Here is a 27,806-nt window from a genome sequence, read left to right on the forward strand (position 1 = left end):
ATTTGACTATAATCTACTGATTATTATCGATTTGCTGCGTTTTTCCCCACAAAGGGGAGAGGAGACCGCAACATATCTATATTATACAGCTACAAGCAAAATCTTGGAAGCACTATTTCTGACGAACTGCCGGACCGATAAGGATGATCTTTACATGTATGTCATCTGTAGTAGATGTAGATGTGCAAAAAATTATGAAACCCCGAACTTTTAATGTTGTAGAGCTTTTAAAGCTCATGTCACTTAAGTCCAATGTTAATAGTGTGAGAGATATGTCGTTTCCGCTAGAAACGTCAAGGTGTAGGATTCTACCTGAAAGACTCGAATAAACAATAAAACAATGGAAAAGCTCGTGAAGGGCTCCTCATTCGAAGAGTTGAGGAACGGTGCATCGCTCAGGGTTCAAGGTTCAAGGTCCAAGGTATAAAGTTTAACTCAATTTTTCCTGCATTCTTCCGGCTTCGATTTGTGGCATTGATCAATTTACTTGATTGCTGAATTTCTATTAATATTTACGGCAGATAAACAGCAGATACAAAGTGAGAAGGCAGGCGCTGCGTCGCGTCGGGACGGACCAAAAATTATTAACTCTTAACGGTCGAAATCCGATTTTTTTTTTTTTTTACATTAAGTATTTAAAAATAACATAATAAATGGAAATTTCTCCAGTAAGTGGGCTGTAAAATTATGTACATCCAGCTATTCCTCATCATTTACAAATCTGAGTGTTACGTCAAAAATTTTGAAATCGATGCAGCTCGAACACAAAATGGTGTATTAAAATGGAAGAACATTTTTGCCTATACATATGCGTATAGGGCCCGCGAAGCGGGCCTGAGGGCGCAAGGCGCCCTCGCGGGGGTTGGGCCGCGTAGCGGTCAGGGGGCAGGGCCCCCTAGTATTTAATACTCGGTAAAACAAAATTAATCATGTACTTAACGCTGGTGGAGACTGTATTTTATTATTATCATTTTCATCGATTAAAACGAGAATAATCCATACAGGATGTGCAAACATTTCAAAATCATGAGTTGAAAAACGCTGACTCCGCAAGATTATATTGGAGCATAACACAGAGCGGAGCGGCATGCACGGCGCGGCGGGCGGGCAGCCAGCGCGATAAGCGCGCACCAGCGCCTGCAAACCTAACTGGGATACTTCACGCATTGCGCAACGCGTGAAGTATCCCTATTAGGTTTGTAGGCGCCAATGCGCGCTTCGCGCTGGCTGCCCGCCTGCCGCGCCGCAGCGTGCCACGGCGCTTGAAGCAACTATTTCACACCAGAGGTATTGCACAGTATCATACGAAACTGAAGGCGCTCTAATATATTAGGAATGGCAGGCATCCATAAAAAGTACGGAGCTTTCCTCGCAAAATAAATCAAGATACTACGGCCCAAAAAGAGAGCGGTAGTCCAAAAACTCACTAAGTCCTAGCATCCGTAGTTAGTCACGTTTAGCATACACTTTATCCAGGCTGTTGCTTAGTCGCCATCGGCTATAAAAGGCTACAAGAAATTGTGTTTCCGGCTTTAGAAGCTATTAGAAATCTTACAGCCGGCTGTAGGTCTATGGTATTTTGGAACACAGATTGTACTGCCAATTTTTACCAGGGCTCTGATTGACTCCATCCACTGTGCGACGGACTTAAGTGAAATCGAGGCTCGTCCTACGTATATTTTAGTGCCGGTGGAAGGACCAATCAAATTCGGCCCTAGAGTTACCATGGCTGCAGCCTCTGAGCCCCCACACAAAACTGATAACCCTATCAATGTATATGCTCCCTATCTTTGAATGGAGAGCTGACTGGGTATATAAGGTGAACTCTCACCATATACATAGGTAGGCAGTCCCCTTAATTACGTCCTTAACTTTGAGTGGTGAAGGGGGGGGGGGGTAGGTGTTTCTCACGGAGTTTCACTCGTGAAAAAATGCTTAAATCGCAAATCCCATTGGCATGGACGAGCTCCACGGTTAAGCATAGGGGCTTCCTTTCAAGGGGAGTACGTACATCTAAACTGCCTGGCGAGAAAAAAGCACAATGTCAAAGGTGCACCTGTAAGTTTCCTCAAGAATAACTTGTAAGCGGGCTGCTTCTTTTTGTGTCAAAGAAGGGCGAAAAGTTGAATTTCAGCCAAAAATTGTGAGAATCCAACATTACAACTTTACTTTATCTCTCACAGCTGTATGTTAAAAAAGAGGTATGAGTGCGTGCCTTGTAAATAAGGACGCACAGAAAAAGGAGCGCGCGATTAAATTATCGGACGGGTTGCGCCGCGCCGTCGATGACAAGGTTTGCACGCATCTATTCGTACTCATTGGATGACGGTGTTGCATGTATGAGAAACTGAAGGCGCTTTGGCTTTATTCCCCTTAAAACAAATGAGGTACGTGAATTCACCATCGAGAAAATGCCTTTTGGAGACTGACAATGAGTCCCAAAATAAGCGTCTCATTCATAGTGAATCAATTTGGGGAAACAAAAAATAGAGGCGGTCGATCTAATGCCTTTTTATGTGACCAAATTAATTGAAGGAAAAACACAAGACAACTATGAGTCCTCAAGATGGACAATTTTTTTTGTTTTTTTGCTTTTTAATGTATCCGCAGGTGAAATTTTACCAGAAAATTTTTCGGACGCACTAGCGAGATCAAAAAGAGATCAGCAACTTTTAAGATCAACTTTTCAAGTTTTCGAGTTTTTGGCCGATAACTTTGTAGGTTGGCTCACTTTCGCTGAAATTTTCTAACTGACTGTTATATTCTCATTCGAATAATATTTATCCTGGAAAACTGAAGAAGTTTGATTTCATACGATTGCTGTGCTGTAAGAAATTCATGTTATTTTTACACTATCGGACTGTATCTTATTTTGAATCATACTGCCGTCAAACGGATGTCATATTAAATATGCATCCATGAAGTCACACAATCATCATACTTTCAGCGTGCTTCTATTATGTGCGACTATATGTATGCAAAATGGAAACTCGCTGCTTCTCTTTTAACGATGGAACTATGCTGATATTATACTGTTTTCATGTTACTCCATTTCTTACACTTTGTGTAGGTATGCTGGCATCAACATGCCATCAAGTTGATATCGTGTTGGTCATCGAGAAACAGTATGCAATTATATAACTCAAATTTTCCAGGTTATTTGCTACAAGGGAAAAAAACATAGAGTACATAGAGTCCTAATGTAAGTGGGTGAGCTGGCGCCACTTAAGCATTTTCCAGGTCCCGCATTCCGAGACTCCTGTGTGACGCCGGGTCACTTTTTCGATACATAATCGATTGTTTACGATACACGGGTACCCGGCCATCCGATGTAAACAAAGAAGATAAGAATCACCACGTATTACACACCGCCATTTTGGATCTAACATGTATCGAAAAAGTGACCCGAACTCGGCGCACACCGGGCTCGGAACTCGTCGAGCAGAACATGGCGCCAGCTCTCCCATTTACATTACGACTCTATGTACTCTATGGAAAAAAATAACCATGGATCACCAATGAGCTAAACCATATTTGTAATTACTTAAGATGAAGAAATAGGTATGTATAACAAATAAATAATTCTAGCAGGTTCCTTCTTTTACGTAATTTTATTTATCATCGTCCCGTATTGAAAAATCAATGTAAAGATACAACCAGAGAGTTGAAACAAAATCACTTGGCATTTGAAACGATCCAATCCATGAACTCTGAGACTCGAGTATAAACACCGGGGTAGCCCGGTTCGGCGCACTTCAATCCGAACGAGACGACTCCGACAAGATAGAAAGCCCCGTCTTTGAAGTACATGAGCGGACCACCACTGTCACCCTGAAAACAGCAGAAACACTCATTTAGAGGACATTCAAACCCTTAATGGACCACTAGACAAGGTACGAATTTAAGCAATCTGATACATGTTTCTTAACCAGAATTTTTCGTAAAACACGATTTGCGGGCATCTTGGAATTTTTTTGGTGACGTAGGTCGGCACAACGACTTTTATCATCGATTTTCTTGGAAATGGTGTAGTTTATGGAAAAAAAGTCATTCTATAAAAAGTGCTTGAAATTATATCACGAGTTGATTTAAGCAAAAAAATGGGACATTACGGTCCGTTTTTCATACTTCGAATTCCGGATTTTGCTGGCTAGGTTGTACCGACCTACGTCACAGGGTAAAAAACCTCTAGATGCAAACACCTCCTTTTTTTTCTCTATGCAGTTCACCAGAGTAAGTCGCAACGAACTTAACGTTGGTGAATTGCTCATCAACTTTTTTGAACGATTTTAATTTTTCGAACGAATGCAAATTGTATCAGAATAACTTTGACGACGTTTGAATTTATTCACGAAGCTTCCGTTAGTACTTATTCGAGTGGGAGTGCACCAGTGGCGTGGCGTGCTTTGCGATGTATCGATTAATCTGCCATTTAAACCTAGGGAAAAGGATCGATAAACAGGGTGTTCGCAGCGAACGCCTTAATAATCGATTCTTTTCCATAGCTTCAAATGGGAAAGTATCGATAATCGATCATTCACGCCACGCCACTGGAGTGCACTTGGCGACTCACCTGACATGAGTCCTTGCCGCCATCTCTATAACCGGCGCAGAGGACGCGCTGATCAATGATCGCATCTTGCCGAGATTTGTAGTTAATTTTGCACTCCTCCGTGGCCACCACAGGCACCTGCACCTCCTGTAGGTGCTTATTGTCTGGTCCGTCTAAAAAACAAGCAGATCGATTACTTAATTAATTTGCATCATCGTTCTGCAACTCGTTTTCGTTGCAGGTCATTTGCACTTTGTGTTTCCCTCAAAATATTGACAAAAAGAAAAAACATAAAAAAGAAAAAAAGCCAAAATGAAAAAAAAAAATAAAAGAAATAAAAAAAAAACACCGAATAATAAAAATTAATACCAACTTTTTTAAACACGCCCAATGATTGTGGAAATTGGAAAGTCCTAAGCCTGTTAAAGTGTGAAGGAAAAAGATGGTATTTTTCAATAATCGAACATGCTGAGTTGCCGCATCGTGCAAATGGCCATTCCTTTTTTTTGTGTGCAAATGCCCACTTTTTTTTGGTCAATTGCACAAAATCTGTGCAAATGACCACCAACCACTTGTCTTCTATCGACGATATTTCGCCGGTGAAAAACATCTGTGACACCTATTTCATCGGCAAAGGCCGCGTTAAAAAGAAAAGGACTAAGCCACATCAGCTATTGCGGCACGTTTGATTGAGCAATTTAATGTTTTAAATGAAAACGGTTGTGCGGATTTTTGTGCAAATGTCAGTGAATTTCCGTCCTAGCACGAAGGAAATTCCTTAAAATTTTCAGAGGAATCCGCACAAACGTTCCCTCGTAAAAAATTAAATTGCCACGTTGAATTTAGCAATAGCTAATGTGGCTCGGCTCCTTTCTGCTAAACGCGGTCCAAATGGACTACTTACATTGAATAAAATTAAGTGCAGTGAAAAGTTTAGACTCGAAAACCACTTCTCTGACTTTGCTTCCTTGCAATATTGCTGTGATTTTTCATTGTTTTTATCGAAAAACTAATCGATATGATTTCTCGAGAATCTGCATGGTTTGATCGAAGAATATTAAACATCTGCATCTGGATAGCGCTCTGTGATTTCTTCTGTCTTTTCTTCAGAAAATTTTAGAATCACATAACTGGACAAAATAATTCTGTCCAGAGAATTCTGAAATCAAGTATGCGCTCAAACCGCTTCGGTTTGAAGCGAATCGAACTACATTTTACGAGAAGGAAGCCCAATCCCTGGCGAAATGCAGAAAGAACATAATGTGTCATTAGTTTTCCGATGTAGAAAGGTGATTTTGCGCCAGAAATAGATGATCTTTATCGAAAAATGTAATAATTCAATTCAGCTCAAGGGGCTTTCCTATTTTAAGAGGATTACCAAGAATATGGGATTCCCAATCAATCTAAAAATGTCAGAAGAATAACAAGTGAAAGAATGGTGGACCGAATTAAGAAAAGTGATTCGTCACGGTTCCTGCCGCACTGGCACATTGAATCTAGAGTCCAGACTCTTGAAAACATTGACAAGAAAAAATACTCTTGATTCAATCGGATTTTTGCTTGAATCAAAACGAAGTGCGCTTAAATTAAGAGGCTTGGTTCTTGATTTAAGCTAGATTCTGATTGAATCAAGAGTACTTTTTCTTGTCAATGTTTTTAAAAGTCTGGACTCTAGATCCAATGTGTTTTTTTTTTCCAAGTGCGTGGTCGAACCGGCGTGCGAAAGATCACATCGATTGTGTAAAAAATCTCGAAAGATTTTGAATTTTTACCTCAAAAAAGGACGTAACTCGACTCGCGCATTATTAGGCTAAAGAACCAGTCTAAACCAAAAAAAATTTGGCAAAATCAGAGGAATGAAAGCAGTATTTGATTTGGGGAAAAAACCTAACATTCTAAACAGAAATCGATAACTGTATTGAATGCGAGGTTTTTTCCGAATCGAATTCTGCTTTCATCTCTCTGAATTTTGCTCATTTTTTCTTGGGGGGGGGGGGGGGGGGGTAGATTGATTCTTTAGTTTGATGTGCAGGGACCATCGTCTTTCTTTGGGCTATAAAAATTCAAAGTCTACCGAGATTGTTCGATAATCGATGCGGTATATCGCATGCCAGATCGACCACGTCAAAAATTCATATTTTGTGTCAGAACGCCATGCAATAATCGCATCGATTGGTTCCATTTTTTCAGCTAATCGTCATTTTCCTCATATTTTGAGATCGCAATTCTGTTGTCAGGAGGCTAAAGAATTCACTTACCAATTTTCACAAACAAATTCAACGTATTAAGGGCGTGGTTTTTTTAGAGGAGAAATATCGCATTCGACACTGATATCAAAACTGCACTCGAATGCGATATTTTTCCTCTGCAAAAACCACGTCTTTAATACGTTGAATTTGGTTGTCAAAATTGATATATGAATTCTTCAGCCTCCTGGCAACAGAATTGCGATCTCAAAATATGAGAAAAATGACGATTAGCTGAAGAAATTGGACTAATCGATGCGACATATCGCATGTCGTTTTGACACAAAATGGGGCGTCCATCGAATCACCTTAAGTGTGGGACGATTATGAAGACTACGGTTAGAGATGCGATTTGTTCGATCTCACGGAAAATCATGTAAAATGTCTTCCTGTATTTGACGAGCTATAACGACTAAGATCTCACTCGATTCGATCGAGGCACTTTTCCCCATTCGTATGAGCTTGTGTAATCTTTTATCAAATGTTCGATAACCTTAACCCCAAAGTTGGCCGTGAAGTCATTATGATCCCAGAAATCGATCATGTATTATACTATCACTAACATACTTTCGCAGACATGTCACTTTTTTTTTCACACAAGCTCGATTGCAGCTTCAACTTTTGTTTACGTCAGTTGTAATACCCGGTGTGGTCGTGGGTCCGTTTGTTTACAAGTTGTAGTATGTCCCCTTTAAATTTTAAAAATTTTATCAATTCGGCGCCCTCCAGGCCGGCAGCCAATCCCATGGGAGCACTCTCGAACCCAGAAAGCGACGCCATAGGTGCTGCTTTCTGGTTGGTCGAGAGTGCTCTCAGTTCGTCTCGACCTCGCTGTTACCTGGATGTGCTTGTAAGTTTTCCTCTCGATTTTTCCCTTTTTGGGGGTAATCCGCAAGGATTACCCCCCATCTTTCATCGGTTCGGGTCGGCAGTGTCTTCTTTTAGTTGATTTTGGTCACGCCAAACGAAAGTTCTGTGTCCTTGTTCATTTTTCATCTTTTTCCTTTTATTTGTGGCATGTGGCCTAAGTCTCGAGCCCGGCGCTCAGATCTATTTTGTTCTGTTATCCCACATCGCTCCAGATTGGCGCCCAACGTCAAACCTGTGTTCTTCAAGTGTTTTAACTGTGCCTTTTAAGTGAACAAGTGAACATAAACTTTAATTCAATTTCCTCCATCATTATGTGAGTGTGAAAGCTGCTTCGTTTCTTCCAAGGAATCGCCGTTGGAAGCGGCCGCCATCTTGGCGTCCTCCTCGGTCTATCTCTTTTTGATTTTAGTGCTTTATTTCTCAATAATGTCTTTTATTTATGTCATTGGCGACCAAGAGTCTCTGCTCTGCAGGGTGAGGGAGTTCAGTGACTTTAATTTTACACATATCTAATTTTCACATCTTAATCTATCTTGCGGTCGCACAGTGATTCTTAACCTACACACGTCTCATCAAAGTCTCATCAAATCAACCTAATAATAATCCAACAATATGAAACTTCACAATAAATCAACCTTTACAACAACAATTCTTTCTAATCAACCTAAACATATTTCAATATAATGTAATTTAATCTTGATTCTAAATGTGCTACGCTGGTGTGCCGATATCTTTGCATCGCGGAAGGGTTAGCCTTTTCCCCTAGGAAAAAAGTCGACAACATCTTAAACCCAGTCTTGCCCCTTTCCTGGGAAACTACAAAGATAAAGGACGGCAGTTTTTTTTTTTTCATGCTTTTTTCTGAAACAAAAATAAAAGCCGGATCATCCGTTCGTCTTCTCTGTCTGGTGGCACTCTTGGTCTGGTTGGAGTAACTGGTGGTTTTCTCTGTGCATCGTGAGGCTAGATCCAACCCTGTGTCCTGTTTGTCAACACGAACTAATCCAGATGACTTCGCTTCTCTTTCAGCAGCCTTGCCTGGCTTCGTCTGTGGTCTACGTGTGTGCCTTCCGTGTATCTTCATCAACGTTCCTGGATCATCACATATTAATCTGCGTATCGTATATAGTCTTAAGTTTTTACACATCATTCTACTTTGTTTGATATATCTTGTTTACATTTATTCCTAGTTATGAGTGGTCCAAATACTCGGTACCAACATCTGCGCAGGTCTACGGTCCCTGAGCGTAAAGGTAGGGGTAGGGGTAGAGGACGCGGTCGTGGTCGTGGTTTTGTGCCTGTCACTGATCCTCCTGTTGGAATCAATGTTCCCAACCAACCAAATAATTTCCAGCTTTTACCTGCGTATCAGCCTCGCCTGTTTATTAATCCCAACATGCGGCACATGTTCGACTGGAATATGGGTAATAACTCTTCCCACAATCTTGGTAATCCTTCTCATGATCGAGTGCAGATAAATGAGGTTTTTGACAGTGAAGTAGGTCTTGGTTTCGAACATCAACCTGCTCAGAATGCCATGCAGCACGATGTGCATGTTAGTCCGGCACCCTCTTCTAGGGCTCCTTCACGCATGAGCCATTTTCATTCTGAAGTTCCCCAAGCTGAAACTGCAATGTCTGACGGAGTAGGCTCTGTGCTACAGAGTTTGACCAATGAGTTGCGAGAGATGCGGATCTCTTTGCCCTCAATTATACAAAATGAAGTTGAGCGTCAGATCAGTGAAAATTCGAGTAGAAATAGTGTACCTATTCCACAAAATGTCACTTCACCTGCCCAGTCTTTACGACGTACATCGATTGCTAGTGTAAATTCTCAAGAACCTGCTAACCGATCAGTTGGGAGTAAGGTTTATCGAAGTTCTCTTAAGTTGAAAGATTTACCATCATACAACGGCACCTTGTACCCTGTACACCCTGTTGAGTTTTTAAAATCTGTAACTACCTTCTATGAGTCATCGAATGCCCCTGACCACGTGATCTTAAATGAGATAGTGCAGATTCTGAAAGAAAAGGCCCTAACCTGGTACAATGTTTACAGAAGCAAAGCTTCCACTTTTTCTGAGTTCAGCTCTGATTTCTTGGAATTCTTTTGGGGACCTAAAGTTCAAGATAATGTTCGTGCTAACTTGTTTACCCCAAATCAGTATCGTAAAGGTTCTTTAGACATGTGCTCGTATTTCCTAAAATATATTCATAAGGCTCAGTACCTTGATTATGCCATTCCTGAACCTGTCTTGGTTTCAACAATTTTAAGACATTTTCCTCCTGGGATTCGTCGGAATTTACATTTGTCCAATTGCGATACCATCAGTGTTGCATTGGAACAGCTCAGGATTTTAGAGGCTGATCCCGATTTGTCATCTGAAATACCTCTTTTCAATTCTTCTCAGAATAAACCCACCCAACCAACTAATCTGGCTTCGTCAAAAAAGCCTTACGGGGTGCATCAGGTAGATTTTGATTTTTCGGTGCCCCCACCCACAAACAATGCTGTAAACGATGCAACCTCTTTAAACTAAATGAGTGCTGGGGAGAAACACCTCGCCCAGCACTGAACCTGAACGATCTGAATTCACCCTTAACCCACCCTCTGTTTTCTCTCTCTCTATATCAAATTGATTTCCTCAGTGCTGATGAAAAAACATGCTTCCAATTAACTGCCATCCTTCCAGCAGATACACTCTTTGTGAACTACTCTTATCAATTGCCACAATTTAAGGCTAGCATCAAACTTTTATTTACTCTTCGAGCAAAAAACTTGGAGTTCTTGTCTGAGCAGCTCAACAGAACTCATCTGTCTGCTCATCCAACATGGATTCACTTTGGAAATCAGTTTGTGAAAGATTTTATTGCCAACGAACTTTGTGTCTCAAACTCAGTAGATGTTGATCAAATCGCTCGCCAGTGTTTTGACTACCTTTCAATAAGTTCTTTTTTAAATGTTTGGGCTACGCAACCTCTCTTGTGCAGTGATTTTGTTGTACCAACAAAAGATCCTCAAATGGGCAAGATCTTTTCCAATATTAATCATATGCTTAATCTTGAGGCTTCGAGAGAAAATAACTCTAAACTTTTAATTCTTAAGCATAACCAACAACTTTCCCACCTAGATAATATAGAATGTACACTTAACATTGAAAACATGGAACCTTTTTTATGCCTCTGCTATGAATCACTTTTATCTATAAACAATGATGTCCATACAACCCATAGTTGTTTCACCATGCCTGATCACTTCTTACTCTCTGAAAACCCGACAACGTTGCCAAATGTCCGGCACAAGTCACCATTAGTAGCATGCAAAGTTGATAATCACGTGTATAATGCTCTCATTGATACGGGCTCAGAGGTAAGTGCCATGAGTCTTGCGTTTTATCAGAACTTAACAAATACTACCGGTGTTCAGCATCCTAAACTACCAACTACAGGTATGTCGATCCGTGGAGCTACGGGCATTCGCTCCAAGAAAATTGCATTTCAGGTTTTTATTGATGTTGAATTTGAAGGGAGATTCTTTCCCATATCTGTTCTAATAGTACCAGATCTGAATATCGATTTCGTCTTGGGTATAGATTTCATGAAGGAACATAATGTAGTCATTGACTGCGGTCAACGTTCAGTTCTTGTATCTGACCAAAAGATCAAGGTCCCATGGGAGACCAGTGAGTCTAGTGAGTCAAGTGCAAACACTAATCCATCTTGTAATCAGATACAAAAAGAACCTGATAATGCTTATGTTTATGTTCTGGCTGACAGCCATGGACAACACCTTAATTCTGATCTGCTTTCAAAACTATTATTCACACCATTACAAATTCATTATGACAACAATGCTACTTTCGAATCAATAAATAATACATTACAATCCATTGCTTCAAAAATTAAACCGTCTGATGCTGTTATAATCATAGGCGGAAATAATGATATAGGAATTGAGAAACAGAAACGTGAGCTTAAGTCAACTTTCAACACACATGTAATCAAACAATTGCCATGTCCAGTTGTTCTTTTTGATTTATTTCCCAGGCATGACCTACCAGGTGCAAATGTTTTAATTGATGCCATTAATCTTCACCTCCGGAAAAAGCTTTCGAAGGAGTCAGTTCATTTCTTTAACACTTCGAAATATTTTGTAGAAAGTGATTTTGAGAAGGCCAGTCCTATGTTGAACTGCTCAGGGAGAACAAAGCTCGTGGATGCAATTGTTGATCAGGTCAACTTGAGATATCAAGATGAGTACATCAGCCTTGATTCATTTCAAACCCGACTTGAGTCGAATTCGTTAACCGTTCTGGACGATGATCCGTCCATTCCATTTGATTCTTTCTATTCTGAGCTAAAGCACGAGATTCTCACTGACGAGGAGATAAGAGAGAAAATTGAATCGCTCAATCTAAATGACGAACAAAAACAACAGCTTTTTGACCTGATCAGTGAGTTTGTCCATGTGTTTTCAAACCTCCCAGGAAAATGTAATAAATTTACTGCTAAGTTTCGCCTGTCAGATGCCAATGTATTTGTTAAACGAACCTACCCCATACCCTTTTCAAAACTTGATGCTGTCAAGAAGGAGATCATGAATTTGTTAGATTTAGGAATTCTTGAGCCAAGCTCAAGCCCATACTCAAATCCATTAGTACCAGTGACCAAAAAGGATGGTAGCACACGAGTATGTCTAGATGCTAGATTCCTTAACGCAAAAATCATCTCTGATGCTGAAACTCCGGATCGAATTGACTCATTGTTAGGAAAATTTAAGCGTCCTATGTTTGTATCTAAACTAGATCTAAGTCAAAGTTTTCTTCAAATTCCACTCACGGAGGATTCCAGAGACTATGTGAGCTTTGTATTCCAGGGAAAAAACCTTCGTTTTACGCGAGTGCCTTTTGGAACAAAGGTATCTATGCAAATGTTTAACAAAGCGCTTGATAATGTATTGGGTCCTGAGGTAGATGATTTCTCGCTTAGGTATGTTGACGATTTATTAATTATTTCTGAAACATTTGAGGAACACCTGCAACACCTCCGTATTTTCTTTGAAAAGTTTGCTGAAGCTGGAATGACGTTGAAATTCTCAAAATGTATGTTTGTGCAACCCAAAACAGATTTTTTAGGCTATGTTATAACTCCAGATGGAATTGAAGTTGATCCATCTAAGATCCGTGCTATCACAGATTTTCCTGCACCCAAAGATGTAAAGTCTCTTCAAAGTTATCTCGGCCTACTAAACTTTTATCGCAAATTTTCAGTGAATCACTCCGCCATCATAGAACCCCTCCAAAGACTTCTAAAGAAGGATGTGCCCTGGAGATGGGGTGAAATAGAGAAGAGAGCTTTTGAAGAAAGCAAGAATTGTTTTGTGAAAACAGTAGTACTTGCCCATGCTAACTTTACGAAGAGATTTTACATTCAAACTGATGCTTCCTATGTCTGCATCTCGAATGAGCTATTTCAATATGACGACGAGGGAAATCAACGTCCCATTTGTTTTTACAGTCGAGTTTTAACGCCCTGTGAAAGAAATTATTTTGTAACCGAGCTGGAATTACTCGCTGTGGTAACTTGTTGTGCCAAATTTCAACAATACATTCTAGGCTTACCAACAACACTCAGAACTGATCATAAAGCTTTAATTTTCCTAAATAAGTGTACATTATCCTCTGGCCGACTCATGCGTTGGGCACTTTTCCTCCAACAGTTTGACTTGGATATAGAATATGTTAAAGGAAGTGATAACATTGTCGCAGATACTTTATCTAGGCACCCGCCTGAGTTGCATAATTTACCTCCTTTTGATCTTGAACTTAACATTTCAAAGATATCTGTCGTTCCTAACTTCACAAATACCTTCAAAAACATATCTGATGCTCAAAAATCAGACCCAGAATTTGGTCCTATCTATGATAATCTTTCCAATAATGTAACATTAAAATATAATGATTTATACACTCTACACAAAAATATACTTTTTCACAGAAACACACACAATTGCAACTGGAGAGTTTGCATTCCAAAATCTATGGAAACCGATATAATAAATGCAGCTCATTTGTCCATCGGACACTTTGGATGTACTAAAACCGCCAAATACTTGTCATCTTTTGTGTATTTTGCCAACTTAGACTCAAAAACCAGGAAAATTGTTACCTCATGCTTAGATTGTCAAAAAAGTAAAACACCACAACACTATTTTCGATCTCCTATGCATCCCATTTTGGCTGAAAAACCTCTTGAACTTGTCTCCATCGACCTCATGGGTCCTCTCCCTAAGTCTAAGGGTAATTTCTGTCACATACTCGTTGTCCTTGATGTCTTCACAAAATACCTTAAACTGTATCCCCTGAGGTCTGCTACAGCCGTAGCTGTAACCAGAAAATTCTTAACCTGTTATGTCCCGGAAGTAGGAAAACCTTCGGCAGTCTTATCAGATAATGGTCCATGTTACCGTTCTAAACTTTGGAACAACCGTCTTCAAGAAATAGGAATTTTGCCAACAAAATCCTCTGTTTACCATCCAAGATCCAACCCCGTTGAGAGGTATATGAAGCTTCTTGGCAACTTCTTTCGAATTTATTGTCATGATAACCATTGTTCATGGATAAAATACCTATCTTTCTGGGAAATGTGTGTTAACCACACACATAATTCTAGTGTTAGCTGCACTCCCTATGAACTCATGCACAAACAAAAAGCCCATAATTTCTTTGACAATTTCCTTTCCTTCCCGGAATCTGAGAAGACTGATTTTAACCAACTTCAAATCTTAGCCCGTGACAAATTACATTCCCAAGCACAAAAAAGAAAACAACAATATGATGAAAAATTTCACTTGATAACATTTAAAATAGGAGATAAGGTATTACTTAGACAACACAACTTGTCAAACGCATCGTCCGGAGAATCAAAAAAGTTCTTTCATCTGTATGAAGGCCCATTCATTGTAGAATCAATTGTAAGAGGTAATGCCTATCGCTTACAACATCCTGAAACTCTTGAAATTGTCGGGGTGCATAATGCCTCACACTTGAGACCCTTAGTGTCTGCTGAAACTGGTTAATCAGCCTCTCATCAATTTATATTGTTATCCTCAAATCATTTTATACAAAATTATCCTCATAATATTAATATTGTAAAACTATGCTTCTATTGAATTCACACATTTATATATAAGAATAAACAACCAAAATCAATGTAAACAAAAAACTTAAACGTATGCGGACCACTCATAACTAGTTGACTTTAACAAGTCAACTTATACTTTATATCTTCAAGTTTGCTTCAACAGTTTCCCACGTCCTTAGTAAAAAAAAAAAAAAAAATTCTGCGAATTTTTTTTTCTCCGGGAAACTGGGGGGTCACCCAAATCAAACTTGTACTCTTCATTATAATTTAAGTCATATGTTCTATTCATGTTCTTCAAAATGTCCTTGGAATGAAACTGAGCAGCTCACCATTCAATCAGTTAACAATAATTCCTAGACAAGGTCCGTCCAACTTCATTCCTTTGATCAGTCTTGGTATCCGCACCACATCCGAATCTGGGAAGAGGCAGATTCGCTCTTGATCAAAATGAGATTTAAGTGTCTCCACTCTAAATCGACTTGTCCCTTTCTTTTTTTTTTTGCCACAGTTTTTTTTTTATCAAGTACAGTCCCCTACATGAACAGATAATATTTCTACGTCGGATCTCCTGCAGGGGAGATGGGCAATGAAATATTTCATTCTCAAGTCATGTTCAACTTGAGAAGATCCCATGTGTGCATAAGCAGGCAGGGCCCGCACATGGTTAAAAAATATCTTCCTTAGTGTATCTTTTATGTCATTCTTGAGTCCACCTATGGAACCTTTTTCTATTATTTTTTTTTACCCTCAAGAATCAATGTTTCCTTCGTATTAGGGTACTCTTGCTGGGACGTTTCCTGAAGGGGTTAAGCGACAGTAACTTGCCCGACTTTCTTCTGTCATGCCTAAAGTGCACTTGGGTTCCACCTGGAATATTTGTTTTATTTTCTTTTACTCGCCCAAGGACAACCACCCTTCTTTCTCTTGAGGTCCGTGCTCCAAAAGGCTCAAAATGTTGCACAACCAATGAACAATTCCGCGACAGACATCAGTCTTAATTTTTTTTTTACCCTCCCTGTCCCCTTGGATACTTTAACATTGATTTTCCGATGGTCTTGTCATGTAATCAAATTTCAAATTTAATGATGGGAACGTCAAGTTCATCAGTTACATCTCTTTATCTTCTCACTCTTTAAAGAAAATAATAACTGATTGGGTGGCACCACTCCCTAAAATTTTCTTTTAAGCCGACCCGACCCGAAAAATGTTTTCTCATTTATGTCAATTTTCTTGTCATTTGTAATTTTTTCAATGTACTTAATGATTCTCATTTCTTTGTTCAAACTAGAGGTATTGAAAAATTTCTCATAGTTACCTTTTGTTACATTTGTGAATTTATTTTATTTTGTATTCTAATTTTGAATAAACGGCGAATCCTCAAGGATGAAAAAAATAAAGACCAGTAGTAATAACATTGCAAACCCAACCGATGAATCTAGTCTTCTAGTCTTCTCAAAGTGTGTAACAATTTTTTTTTGCGGGAAACTCCGCTCTTCCCTATCAGTCTTCCAACACTTGTGTTGGATGACTGACACGGAAGAGTGGGGGTATCTGTAGTATGTCCCCTTTAAATTTTAAAAATTTTATCAATTCGGCGCCCTCCAGGCCGGCAGCCAATCCCATGGGAGCACTCTCGAACCCAGAAAGCGACGCCATAGGTGCTGCTTTCTGGTTGGTCGAGAGTGCTCTCAGTTCGTCTCGACCTCGCTGTTACCTGGATGTGCTTGTAAGTTTTCCTCTCGATTTTTCCCTTTTTGGGGGTAATCCGCAAGGATTACCCCCATCTTTCATCGGTTCGGGTCGGCAGTGTCTTCTTTTAGTTGATTTTGGTCACGCCAAACGAAAGTTCTGTGTCCTTGTTCATTTTTCATCTTTTTCCTTTTATTTGTGGCATGTGGCCTAAGTCTCGAGCCCGGCGCTCAGATCTATTTTGTTCTGTTATCCCACATCGCTCCAAAGTTAACACTCTAAAAGTTTACTTCAACCTCTCTTGTCATTTTTATAAGTGATTAACGTAAAAGTTCTCGAGACAACCAAGTTTCCCTGAAATTCAATATGATAGAAACCTTGAGTCTTCGGTGTAAATATAGGCAAGTGCCTGGATTAATACCTACTTCTCAATGTCGCTTGCGTCGCTGAAAAATTGAATTTCACATTTCCAATGACTTGATATTTTACAAACATTCACCAAAAAAATAATCTTTGTTGAGGAACTCGTGACCTCAGATGTTTTTATTTCTGTTTTATTTAAACCTTTTCCTAATAGAATTTTAATGCGTTCTGATTTTATGAAGATTGCCACACTTAGTAATCAAAATTGGTCATTTAACTGCAGTAAGATGCTTCATATCAACTAAACTATTTGGATTGTGTAAAAAATCTCGATTCATGCAACTGAACTCTTGTGCTATATTTGCTTCAGATTTCTTGAGTTAGCACGGATTGGTTACCTACACGAATCAACAACTTGACTACAGAACCAAATTACGAGTACATGAATCGTTTAGTGCGGAAAATATAGAGCACCCACACTGGGGAAAAAAAGCACATTGGATCTAGAGTCCAGACTCTTAAAAACATGGACAAGAAAAAATACTCTAGATTCAATCGGATTTTTGCTTAAATCAAGAACCAAGCTTCTTAATTTGAGCGGATTTCCTTTTGATTTAAGCTTAAATCTGATTGAATCAAGAGTCCTTTTTCTTATCAATGTTTTCAAGAGTCTGGACTCTAGATCCAATGTGTTTTTTTTTCCAGTGCACTCTTTTGCTAGAAACTTCACTAATATGACCAGGGGCCTGGCGCGCCTTGAGATACATCGAGTGATTTCCCATTTAAACCTATGGAAAGGATCGATAAACAGAGTGTTCGCAACGCACACCTCGATAATCGATTCTTTTTCGTATCTGCAAATGGGGAAATATCGATAATTGATCATTTACGCTTCGCTACTGAATGTGACTCTGTCCGAATGTATCATTAGTGCCATTTTTCCACCCAAAGTTAGACATTCAATTTTCAATACGTCATTTGACAATGAAAAAAATATTTTCGATGGAAAAGCCCCGCGGATAATTACAGATAGTTGGTAGCTAGTACTAGTTCCTGTAGATATTGGTTGCATGAACGGGTAAAAGTTGCAGGAAATTGTATTCAGAACTTACTCCATGAAGTTGCTCCCCAGCCAGCAACGTACGGCTCGTAGTTCACCAGAGAATTTTTCCGAATATCTTTTCGAAACGGCAAGCAAATAGGCTTAATCAGATCTGAAAAAATACAGTAAAGCTTTGTCTAGAGTGAAAAAAGAGATGCGAAGTTAAGTGACTTTCAGTCACTGAACGGCTAATAATAAAGCTATTTATCAATGTTGAAACTGCAGAAATGCGAATCTCGGTTTGCGGCGTCGCGCGTCGCAGACTTCCTGTCATATACGTTATTTTCTACATCAAAACTGCTGAAAGTCAGTTTTTGAGAATGTCAGCGATTTTCTTCGCTTTATAAAAAAATATTCTGTGAAAATTTCAAGCCAATATGTTGGTTTGGTTTCTTTTTAAAAAATAAGATGTGAGCAGAAATTTCGAAACACTGCTACGAAGGAACGCATTTCTGCAATTTCACCGTCGATATTTGTAAAATCTTGTCGTCAAAAAATGTGTCATACAAGAAAAGTCTTAAATGGAAGGCTTTGACATATACTTCTAGAGGATACCTGAGAGAAATAATTCAGATGCATATAGAGACAAAAGTAAAAAAATAAAAAATAAAAAAAAACCGAAGTGCTAACCATTTTGAGAAAAACTTAGAGGTAACTGAACGATGAGCACAGCACAGCGTTCATTTCCTCACCTAATTATTTTGGTTTAAGGTCTATAAGCCATCCGTCAAAGTAAATATCACACCAAAAAATCTCTGTTCCTGCTGATCTCTAAAAATGGCGTGTAAAAATATGAATAAATATATTTTTTAGACAGAATTATGTATGTATATTCAAAACTTCATGAACCCTCCAGTGGAAAAAATCGACGTAATAACATAATGGAAAAACATTCCAGGAAGTCGCATGCAAATCAATAAATAAACACTATCCCCGAAGGAAAGAATACTAAGAGAGTGAGGAATTCATCCCCCTAAAGTTCGAACATTTTCAAGGACAAAAAGCAGAAGTTGATGACAATTTCAAAATTTCCCTCCCTTCAAATCAACTGCGGTTTTCCACAAAAATCTCAAATGTCAAGAAGTGTAAAGTAAAACTTAAAATTGTATGAATCAAAATGAGGTTTATAAGAACCATTAATCCATAAATCATTTCTGAATAATCAAAAAACTGATGCACGTAGACACCGCTTTTAGGTCTATTGTTCCATCTCTATTCAAGTTGACTCTTAAACTATTCGGTCGAGGAAATTCACTCATTCAAGACGTTGTGACAATTTTTTTTTGTGATTTTTTGCAATTTCCGAGTTTGGAAGAAGAAATTATAGGAGTTTTGATTCAAAATAATAATGCTCAAGCGCACACACTGAATTACCACATTCGAGCTACGTATTTTCCTAGTCCCACTTTGAGTGAACGATAATGCTAAAAGAGCACTGAAATACAAATCGCACTTGTAAATTGCACCTGCTTTGAAAGGCGGAGGATAGCGATGTCGTTAGAGACAGGGGCTGCTACGTAGCCGGGATGGATTATCTTTTCCGCAATGACGATATCCACTGGGCTTGCGCCATCATAGACCTTCGGATCTAAATGCAAATCTCCAACTCGGACCAGGTTCCTTGAGACAGAATGAGAGGAAAAATATTAACAAAAATCACCGGATCAAGCTAAATAAAAATTCAAACAGGTCATTAGAAAGATTTGACAAATGGCATGACTTTTTTGTGGCGAAATAAAATTATACCATTGTATCAAAAGGTGTTAGATAAATATATTGGAACAAAGATGGTGTTGCGCTCCGATATTGCAACTGATTTCGACCTTTTTAATCCAATTGACGCCTTACATTTACGTAATGGTAACTGCTCGCCAACATAATTCATGCATTACTTGTAGAACAGTGGTGCTAACATTATGATGGTGGTTGGCGTGAAGCACCAACAAGTGTTACTACTATCACTTGTAATAAGTCTTCCTATTAGTTACAGACCTATTTATTCACAGACGAGAAAAAGCACTGAAAATCTATGGACTAGGTATATGGACCTGGTTCAAAAATCAAAGGGGGTACAACTTTTCTACGCAACTTTTCTTCACCACTTTTCTACGCATGCGTTTAAGTCTCATAGATATACCCTGCATGCCACCTCTCGTAAGTTATTTGGTAACAATGTATACTTTACAACAACTTCATCCACAAACTAAGTCTATAGATATAAACTGAGTCTACCTAAAGGTGTTGTTCACAAATCAAAGAGGGTGCTAACTTTTCTATACGTGCGTTTAAATCTCTGAGATGTGCTCGAACTTCGAATTATTTTTCTATATGGCAAGTGATCAGGTCTAGACAAATTTAGCAGGGGGAGGAGGACCTCTTTTTCCTTACTTCTAAAAAGTTTTGAGGATAAGAAACTAATTTTTTTCGCCCCCCCCCCCCCCCGGGGAGGATTTGCCACTTACTCCTCCTGATTGGAATGAATGGATTCGACTAGTAGCTCGGGCAGTAGCGAGGCGTGAATGATCGATTAACGATACTTTTCCATATGATGCAATGGTAAAGAATCGATTATTACGGTGTTCGTTACAAACACACTGTATATCGATCCTTTTCAATAGGTTTAAATGGCAGATCAATCGATACATCGCAAAGCACGCCACGCCACTTGTAGCTCGGGCCTGTAAGGCTGTGCCAAGAAAACCGTGGTGAGAACACTTTACCATGCAAGCTGTGATTTTTTCCACGTTTCAGAGAATTTTACCCGTGTTCTGACATAGTGAATCAAAAAATCTGAAGGAAAAATTCTTAAAATATTTCTCGGGGTAATTTTGGTCGAATGCGAATGTCACGGAGCATCCTTCCGAAACGAGTTGATTCTAAGAGCCTTCAGGTTCAAAAACCCTGTAGGTCTCGGCTTGGGCGCGCTTTACTCCAGTTGTATAAGTTCACAGTTCCACGATGTGTAACTTCTGAATCCTGTGACAGTTTGGTGTACTACAAGTTCAACGTCCGTTAAAACTATGATGAAAATCCACAAATGGAGGTTAAAATGGAAAGTGCCGGTTGACTCTATTGCATCATGCGCTATCTGTCCGGTCATCTTTCAGTGGCAAAGCGTGAATGATCAGCTATCGATATTTTTCCATTTGGAGTCATGATAAAGAATCGATTATTAAAGTACTCGTTGCAAACAGCCTATACATCGATCTTTTTCCTCGGTTTAAGTGGCAGATCAATCGATGTATCGCAAAGCACACCATGCCATCGTCATTTTTCCCTGTGCCCGCATTTCACAAGGGCGTCCCTCCGGTGTGTTGTGCAAGCCTCCGAAATGACCCCTCATTTTGACTGACCTCTTGGTCAATCAAGCCCACATCGTTATTTTGTGATAATTCTCACTTTTCATCTTTTCTCTCTCATTTCGTTGTTTTTGTAAACCTGGGAACATTTCCCGCATGATTCGGATTTCAATATGGATCCTGAGTTTTGACGCAATGCATTCTGGAATATTCCGCCGTGCTAAGGAAGAACGCCGTATGTGCCTTCAGACGTTGCAAAATTTCCTTTGATTAAATACGAATTTTCAGGAAAATTGGTACATATTTTCCTTTCAATTTTTCAGAGAATTGTTTTGTAATTAGATCTAAATCATCTGAAATCTTCAAGAGAAAATATTTATAACCCTCCTCGTTAATAAACATTTCATTGGAGGAAATTTGGCAACGCTTGAATGTACATACGGCGTTTTTTCTTCGCACGGCAGTATAGACGCATTTAGTGGTGACGTCACGGAGCGATGTTGTTGGTTCGATATCTCGAAAGTCGAAATGTGCCCCAGCAAACAAACATGACCTCCAAAATGAACAATTGATGAAAGAATGCTAAAACTAGCCCAAAACTGAAGCATTAATCCATGAGACCGTAAAATTATGGAAGCTAGTTATTTTCCAAAACGTTTGAGACCACATGGTTTGCAATTTGCAAAAAGGAACCACTAGCATTGCGATGTTGCTAAGATTGTGCATTAGTAGTTTCTATTTTACTCGCTAAAAACTGTAAATTTAAGACAAAAATTACCATCTAAACATCGTTTTTCACGATTTCCGCAATTGTATTGCAAAAGATGAAGTTGCACAATCTTAGCATCATTGCAATGCTAGTGGTTCCTTTTCCTTTTTGCAAAATGCAATCCACATACACACGAATTGATAGTATAATAAGCTCGTGACATAGTACTTAGTCTTCGGGCGAACGTTGTGTTCGTTTGTTGGGGCACATTTCGACTTTCGAGATATTGAAATTAAATCGAGATGTGACGTCACACTGAATGCGTCTATTCTCGCAAGTTGGTGGCCCTGTTTTTCCGGCTTTAAAATACTTCGTAAAGACTATGTCAGGTAAGGCTAGAGTACCTTTATAGACAGAGTATGTCCATTCGTATCTTTTTACTACAGGAAAACTGTTCCGCTTTTTGATTGGTCAACGAGTTTTTAGGCTTCATGATGCTCTTAGGGCCGTAAATAAACAAACAGATGGCGGCTCACCGTAACATCGATGAGAAGCTAAATTTGACAAAAATTTCAATTATGCGGCAGTAACAATTTAAACGAGCATATATAGCTACGAATAGCACACGAAAAACACATGAAAACATTGTTAAATTGCCTTTCACCTTTATCACAGGAGGATGTAAGATGTGCATAACCTCAATCTTGCTTGCTGATAACACCCATCTTGTTTGTTTATTTACGGCCCTAAGAGCATCGTGTCAGCCTATTCGCTCGCGACCAATGAAAAACCGGAACAGAAATGGCCATACTCTGTCTATGAAGGTACTCTAGGTAAGGCAAGTGGCCATTGATAGACGCGATTTGAGGTGCTTACAGTTGCCACGTCCCGGTGGTTTTGATACAATGAGCTGCCGTGATAACATGGCTGGTGGACACGAGGGCACCTCCGCAAAGAAATTGAGGTGGTACATGTTGCCGTCGAACATCCTTGTAGCCGAGGGCTGTCATCCACGGCCAGGCGCCTGCACAAAAAGAGCGTGTTTTTTCCATTAAACAATTTTAATTCACGTAGGTCATTGAATAAACAGATACTAAACTTGCTCCTTCTGCAGATTATAGGCGCACCATTAGTCAGTTCCGTGTTTATTTGCTTACTTTGCGTTAATTTCCTCTTAGTGAGGTTGATCAACTAAATTTTTGGTTAGATTAACAAAATCTTAAGTTGACCCGAAACATCTTAGAATAGAAAATAAAAATCTCACTCGCCGAAAGTGTTCATGTGCCTCTCAATTTTGTTCTTCGGTTCCGACTAACGAATGACCAACGTATTAGATTGTCAATTCAGGGGTCAAACTTTGATGTCCGGGCTAAGCTCTTACGGAGTTGAAGTTTTCAAATTCAAAGATTTTGTAAAGTTAACCGAAGAATTTGGTCAATTTAACAAAAAGACAAGATGACATAAAAAAACTAACTGAAATTCTACGCGACGTACCTATTCTACTCCTTATTTTAATGCAAAATTTTGATACTGAGCATTCAACGTTTCTTACTGAGCACTTAAAAGAGAGGCGTCCTTTCGTTCTTATTATTTTTAAAAACTTCCAGCTTTACTTACAGAAGCGATTTTTTATTTCAGGACAAGATCCTCTGCGACATCGTTGAAAAGTCGCAGAAAAATCAAACGGAATTCTATGCAAAAACGAAAGACAGGCCTCCTTTGGAAAAATGAAACGCAACAGGAGATTTATAACTTCGCAAACGGAGACCCGTGGCTTTATACTTTCACCATCGGTCTGCAAAATGTCAAGGTAGCTTGTGATTAATATTTTCCTCGTTAAAAATATGTCTTGCCTTTCGGAAAATTCCTAACTGAGCGGGAAACTCAGATTACTTGAATTTTTGGCTGTCCCAAGACGCGACGAACTTTAAAGGAGAACGGCAAATAGGGAGAGACTTTCCTTCCTTTTTGTAATTTAATTTTTATTTTTGAGTAAGGTAGGTGCGCCAAATAAGGTCATGTACCCTAATAAGGACACTTGCCTTTAATAATCGGCTGTAAAAATCGTAAAAAAGCATGTAGCGCCTAAACAGCGACCTCTATAGGATGGGGGTGTAAGACAGATCAACCAATTATACTTCCACCAATTACATCGCTCAATTTCCCTTCTGTCTTCTTTGTCTATCGCTTTGCGTATCAATGTCAATAATAGCCCGCAGTGTAGGTAGGACAGAGGCAAGAGACCCTACACTAGTATCTTGGCCATGGTGGAAGCTTTTACTTTCGGGACTTCAGCATTCTACTGTTGACTTACCGACATGGTTGATGTTCAACAACAAATCGTCGGCAGTTTCGTTTCACAAACATGCCGAAAATATCCAAATTTATGGAAATTTGTTTGGCTCATGACGTCACCTAAAGCTCATCATCCACCGTGTAGGTCTAAGGTCAACAGCCGAAAGTAGGGAGATGACTGTTGCTCCCTTATAATTTATTGTCCATAAGGAATTGATGGGAATTGTTGAGTCCCCGAAAGTAAAAGTTTCCACCTGTCGCCAAGAGGCCAGTGGAGGGTCTCTTGTCTCTGAGGTAGGCTTAATTAGAGTCCCTTTATACTGAGAGTCAAGACAATTTGAATCCATTTCTGATTGGTTCCCGTATTTTAGGCCTCCACAGTGTCACAAACGGGAATAAAGATTACATTTTCACCAATTGCAAAGATTATAATCTGGAATGGACCAGGGAATTACGGGTTCGGCAAGGAACAAACGGAATGAGAGGAGGAACGGAGAAAGGCATTTGAGAATGGGCCGATCAAAGATTACGAAAAACGTTCAATTTCTGTAATCTATTTCCCGTTTGTGACATCCATGAGCCGAATTGTCTTGACTCTCAGTATAAAGGGACTCTAGGCTTAATGAGGGAGTTATCTCACCTAAAGACGCGTTCCGTCCGCCGACAATACGATTGGGAAGGATACCAGTGATGCCGCACTTCTCCTGGCCGCGGAGCTTGGGGTAGCGGTTCAGGTCGAAGGCGTCCAGGTTGTTGGTGCTGTCCGTCGGGGGTTGTTGATACGGGGGCGGTTTCGGGCGGCTGGCCGTTGGACAGCATACCTTCGGGTCGCGCCCCTCGAAACCACACGTGGATTTCCGCACGTCCTCGATTATCGTCGGGTCCTTCTCCTTGTTCTGCAGCCGCTCTATGATGTACTTACACTTCCTGATGTTCACGCACTCTGTGTTCGAGCCGCATTCTGCACAAAAGGGTTTCCAACAGAGAGGGTTAGTCAGCGTTTGGGAAACGGGCATCTTGCAAGAGTGGAGGACTCAGTGCTCCCATTCCATGTCCGTCAAAAGTTCCGGGATTCGGAACTTTTTTGTTCCAATTTCTCCCTCCTCATGACCGTCAAAAGTTCCGGAATTCTTTTCAGATTTTTTCAAAAGTTCCGGGATTCTTTTTAGATTTTTTCCAAAGTCCCGAGCAAGTGCCGGAAAAAGCAAAAGATCCGGAAAATTTCGAGAATTGCAAAAGTTCCAAAATTCGGTACTAATTCCTAGAAAGGCACTGGGAGGATTGAGGATCATTGACTCATAAGTAGATCCAGACTTTCCAAACGACGGGCGGAAGGAGGGCCCGAGGGCTTTCCCCGAGTATTTTTCGGGATTTTGAAAGCATTTTAACATGCGTTTTGAGTCAATTCCGTCATTGATAATTGGACCGCGTCAATAGCAGAAAGGAATAAAGCCACATCACCTATTGCCAAATTTTATCGGTCAATTTTATTTTTTACGTCAAAACGGTAGTGCGGATTTTTGTGCAAATTTTAGTAAATTTGCTGCATCGTTCGAAGCAAATTCCTTAAAGTTGTCTAAGGAATCCACACAAATGCTCTCTTGTAAAAAACTGAATTGACGAGTTAAATTTGGCAATAGCGGAAGTGATTTGGTTCCTTTCTGCTCTGCTAAACGCGGTCCAGTTACCAACTACAAGCGTCCTTATTTCTTCTTTCCTCGGTTCCTTCCTCCTTTTCTACTTCCCTTTTTTCCCACCTATACGCCCCTTACGCCCCCCTCCTTTGGATCCGCCTTTGTAGCGACTCCTTTTCTTCAAAATTAGCAATACTACATAGGATTTGCTCGACGATATAAAAACTATGTAGATATGCTGATCCTATGCTGAGAACAGAGGGATGCATATTGCATATCCACTACGGCTCCATTTTAAATAGCTTATTTTTTTAGATTGAGTGTTGATTGTGAAAGTCAGTAGTATCATCATGTTCATTTTACAAAAAAAAAAAAAAAAAAAAAAAAACCAGTTATATTAAATTTACTTTGTACAATTCCACATGTGTGGTTCCGGATACTTGATGAGAAATGTAAAAAACTCACTTGATATTTGTCTGATAGTTCGTGGCGTTGCCCAAGCCTCGACGGATGAGTAACAAAACAACAGGATAAAAGCTAGTTGCATTAATGAAGAAATCAGCTGGTTAGGTCCCCTAAGACAGAGAATCAATCAGAATTAGTGTAGTGATTAAAGAGCATGTCAAGAATATAAAGTTTTAAGTTCAGAAACACGCTTAAGCTTTACGAGATGCTTCCACAAATTATAACTTAAAAAAAATGTATATCTTAAAAAAGTAACAGACATCATCTTTGATACATTTCGGCAATCTCGTTTTAGCATTAGAATGATACATCCTCTTAAATTTTATAATACGACCGATTGCCGCAGTGAAAAATTTCACCGCCGAGACAACATATACTTATGAATGATGAAATCTGATTAAAACATTAAACCCTCTAATCGTTTGATCTATTGTGTGACTTTTGATTTCCATTATCACACATAATAAATAAAAAATATAATGAAACAAAAGCAAGTAACGATAAATTCATCGTCATTTGCGACATTCGCCATCACACTTACGATTAGAAGAGGAAAAAATCAATGTGGACAAAATATTAAAAGTTACCTTGTCTCGAAACTTAGTGAGAGTTTTACTTAGTATCATAAAGTTATTTTATGGGGTTGTTTTACAAATAAATCGTGCAGATATGGGATATTTTTCAGGTAAATACCTGTAAATACCTTGTACTTGATTTTTTCAGCACTAAAATACCCCCATAACATGAATAAGCATTTAGAAAAAATATATCTCGCTTATATTACGGATAATCATAATGGGGGGGGGGGGGATTCGGATTTTGATCGATCTTGCTGCCATCGTTTAATATTTTAATAAAAACAATTGGCTCAGTGATTAAAGAGCAACGATATTTGAAATAAGGAGATGCGTTGAAAAATATCAATACATTTAAAAATAATTCAAGCATTCATTCAATCTTAAGTGAGGGTATCCTCCAAAAATTCTAAAACGTGGTAAAGCCTTGAACAAATTAAACGTAGCGCTAATGTAGTTCCTGATAAGTTTAAGAAAAATTCCGGAAAAATTTCAACTACTTCTGCATAAGGAATAAATTGTTTGACGAAATGTTGAGATAGGCACAACTGCGTCTAAATTGACATTCCAATCACAGCAACTCATAGGGAAAAACTCATCATGCGATACTTACATCTCGGTCAATATTTACGTCGTCTGGGATATCTTCCTGCTTCGAGGAGAAGATCAGCAAGAAAAAGCCATATGAAATGATCAAGGAACGCAGTCTCTTGAGGAGCTGCGCGAAACTGTTAACTGATAAACACACACTGACAACAATTATCCTCGAAATATTTATTGGTAGGAAGCCCAGCAAAGCGCAATGAGTCAAGTCGACCTGCTGATCATGAACTGATCCGACTGAACTTGAATGTTCAGCCAGCGT

The 27,806-nt window shown here is 39.3% G+C and overlaps 1 protein-coding gene across 1 annotated transcript; it reads right to left on the minus strand.

Moving 5' to 3' along the window:
- Nucleotides 1-3,592: 3,592 nt before the first annotated feature.
- LOC109043704 (venom protease) lies at nucleotides 3,593-27,806 on the minus strand. Its single transcript, XM_072296932.1, has 8 exons — nucleotides 27,555-27,806; nucleotides 26,367-26,476; nucleotides 24,908-25,228; nucleotides 22,849-22,996; nucleotides 19,418-19,584; nucleotides 17,975-18,076; nucleotides 4,574-4,725; nucleotides 3,593-3,831 (listed from the first exon to the last, which is right to left on the minus strand). Coding segments are annotated over exons 1-8 (1,158 nt in total). The 5' UTR covers nucleotides 27,557-27,806; the 3' UTR covers nucleotides 3,593-3,675.

This window comes from Bemisia tabaci, chromosome 2, assembly GCF_918797505.1.
Source record: "Bemisia tabaci chromosome 2, PGI_BMITA_v3".
Lineage (NCBI taxonomy): Eukaryota > Metazoa > Arthropoda > Insecta > Hemiptera > Aleyrodidae > Bemisia > Bemisia tabaci.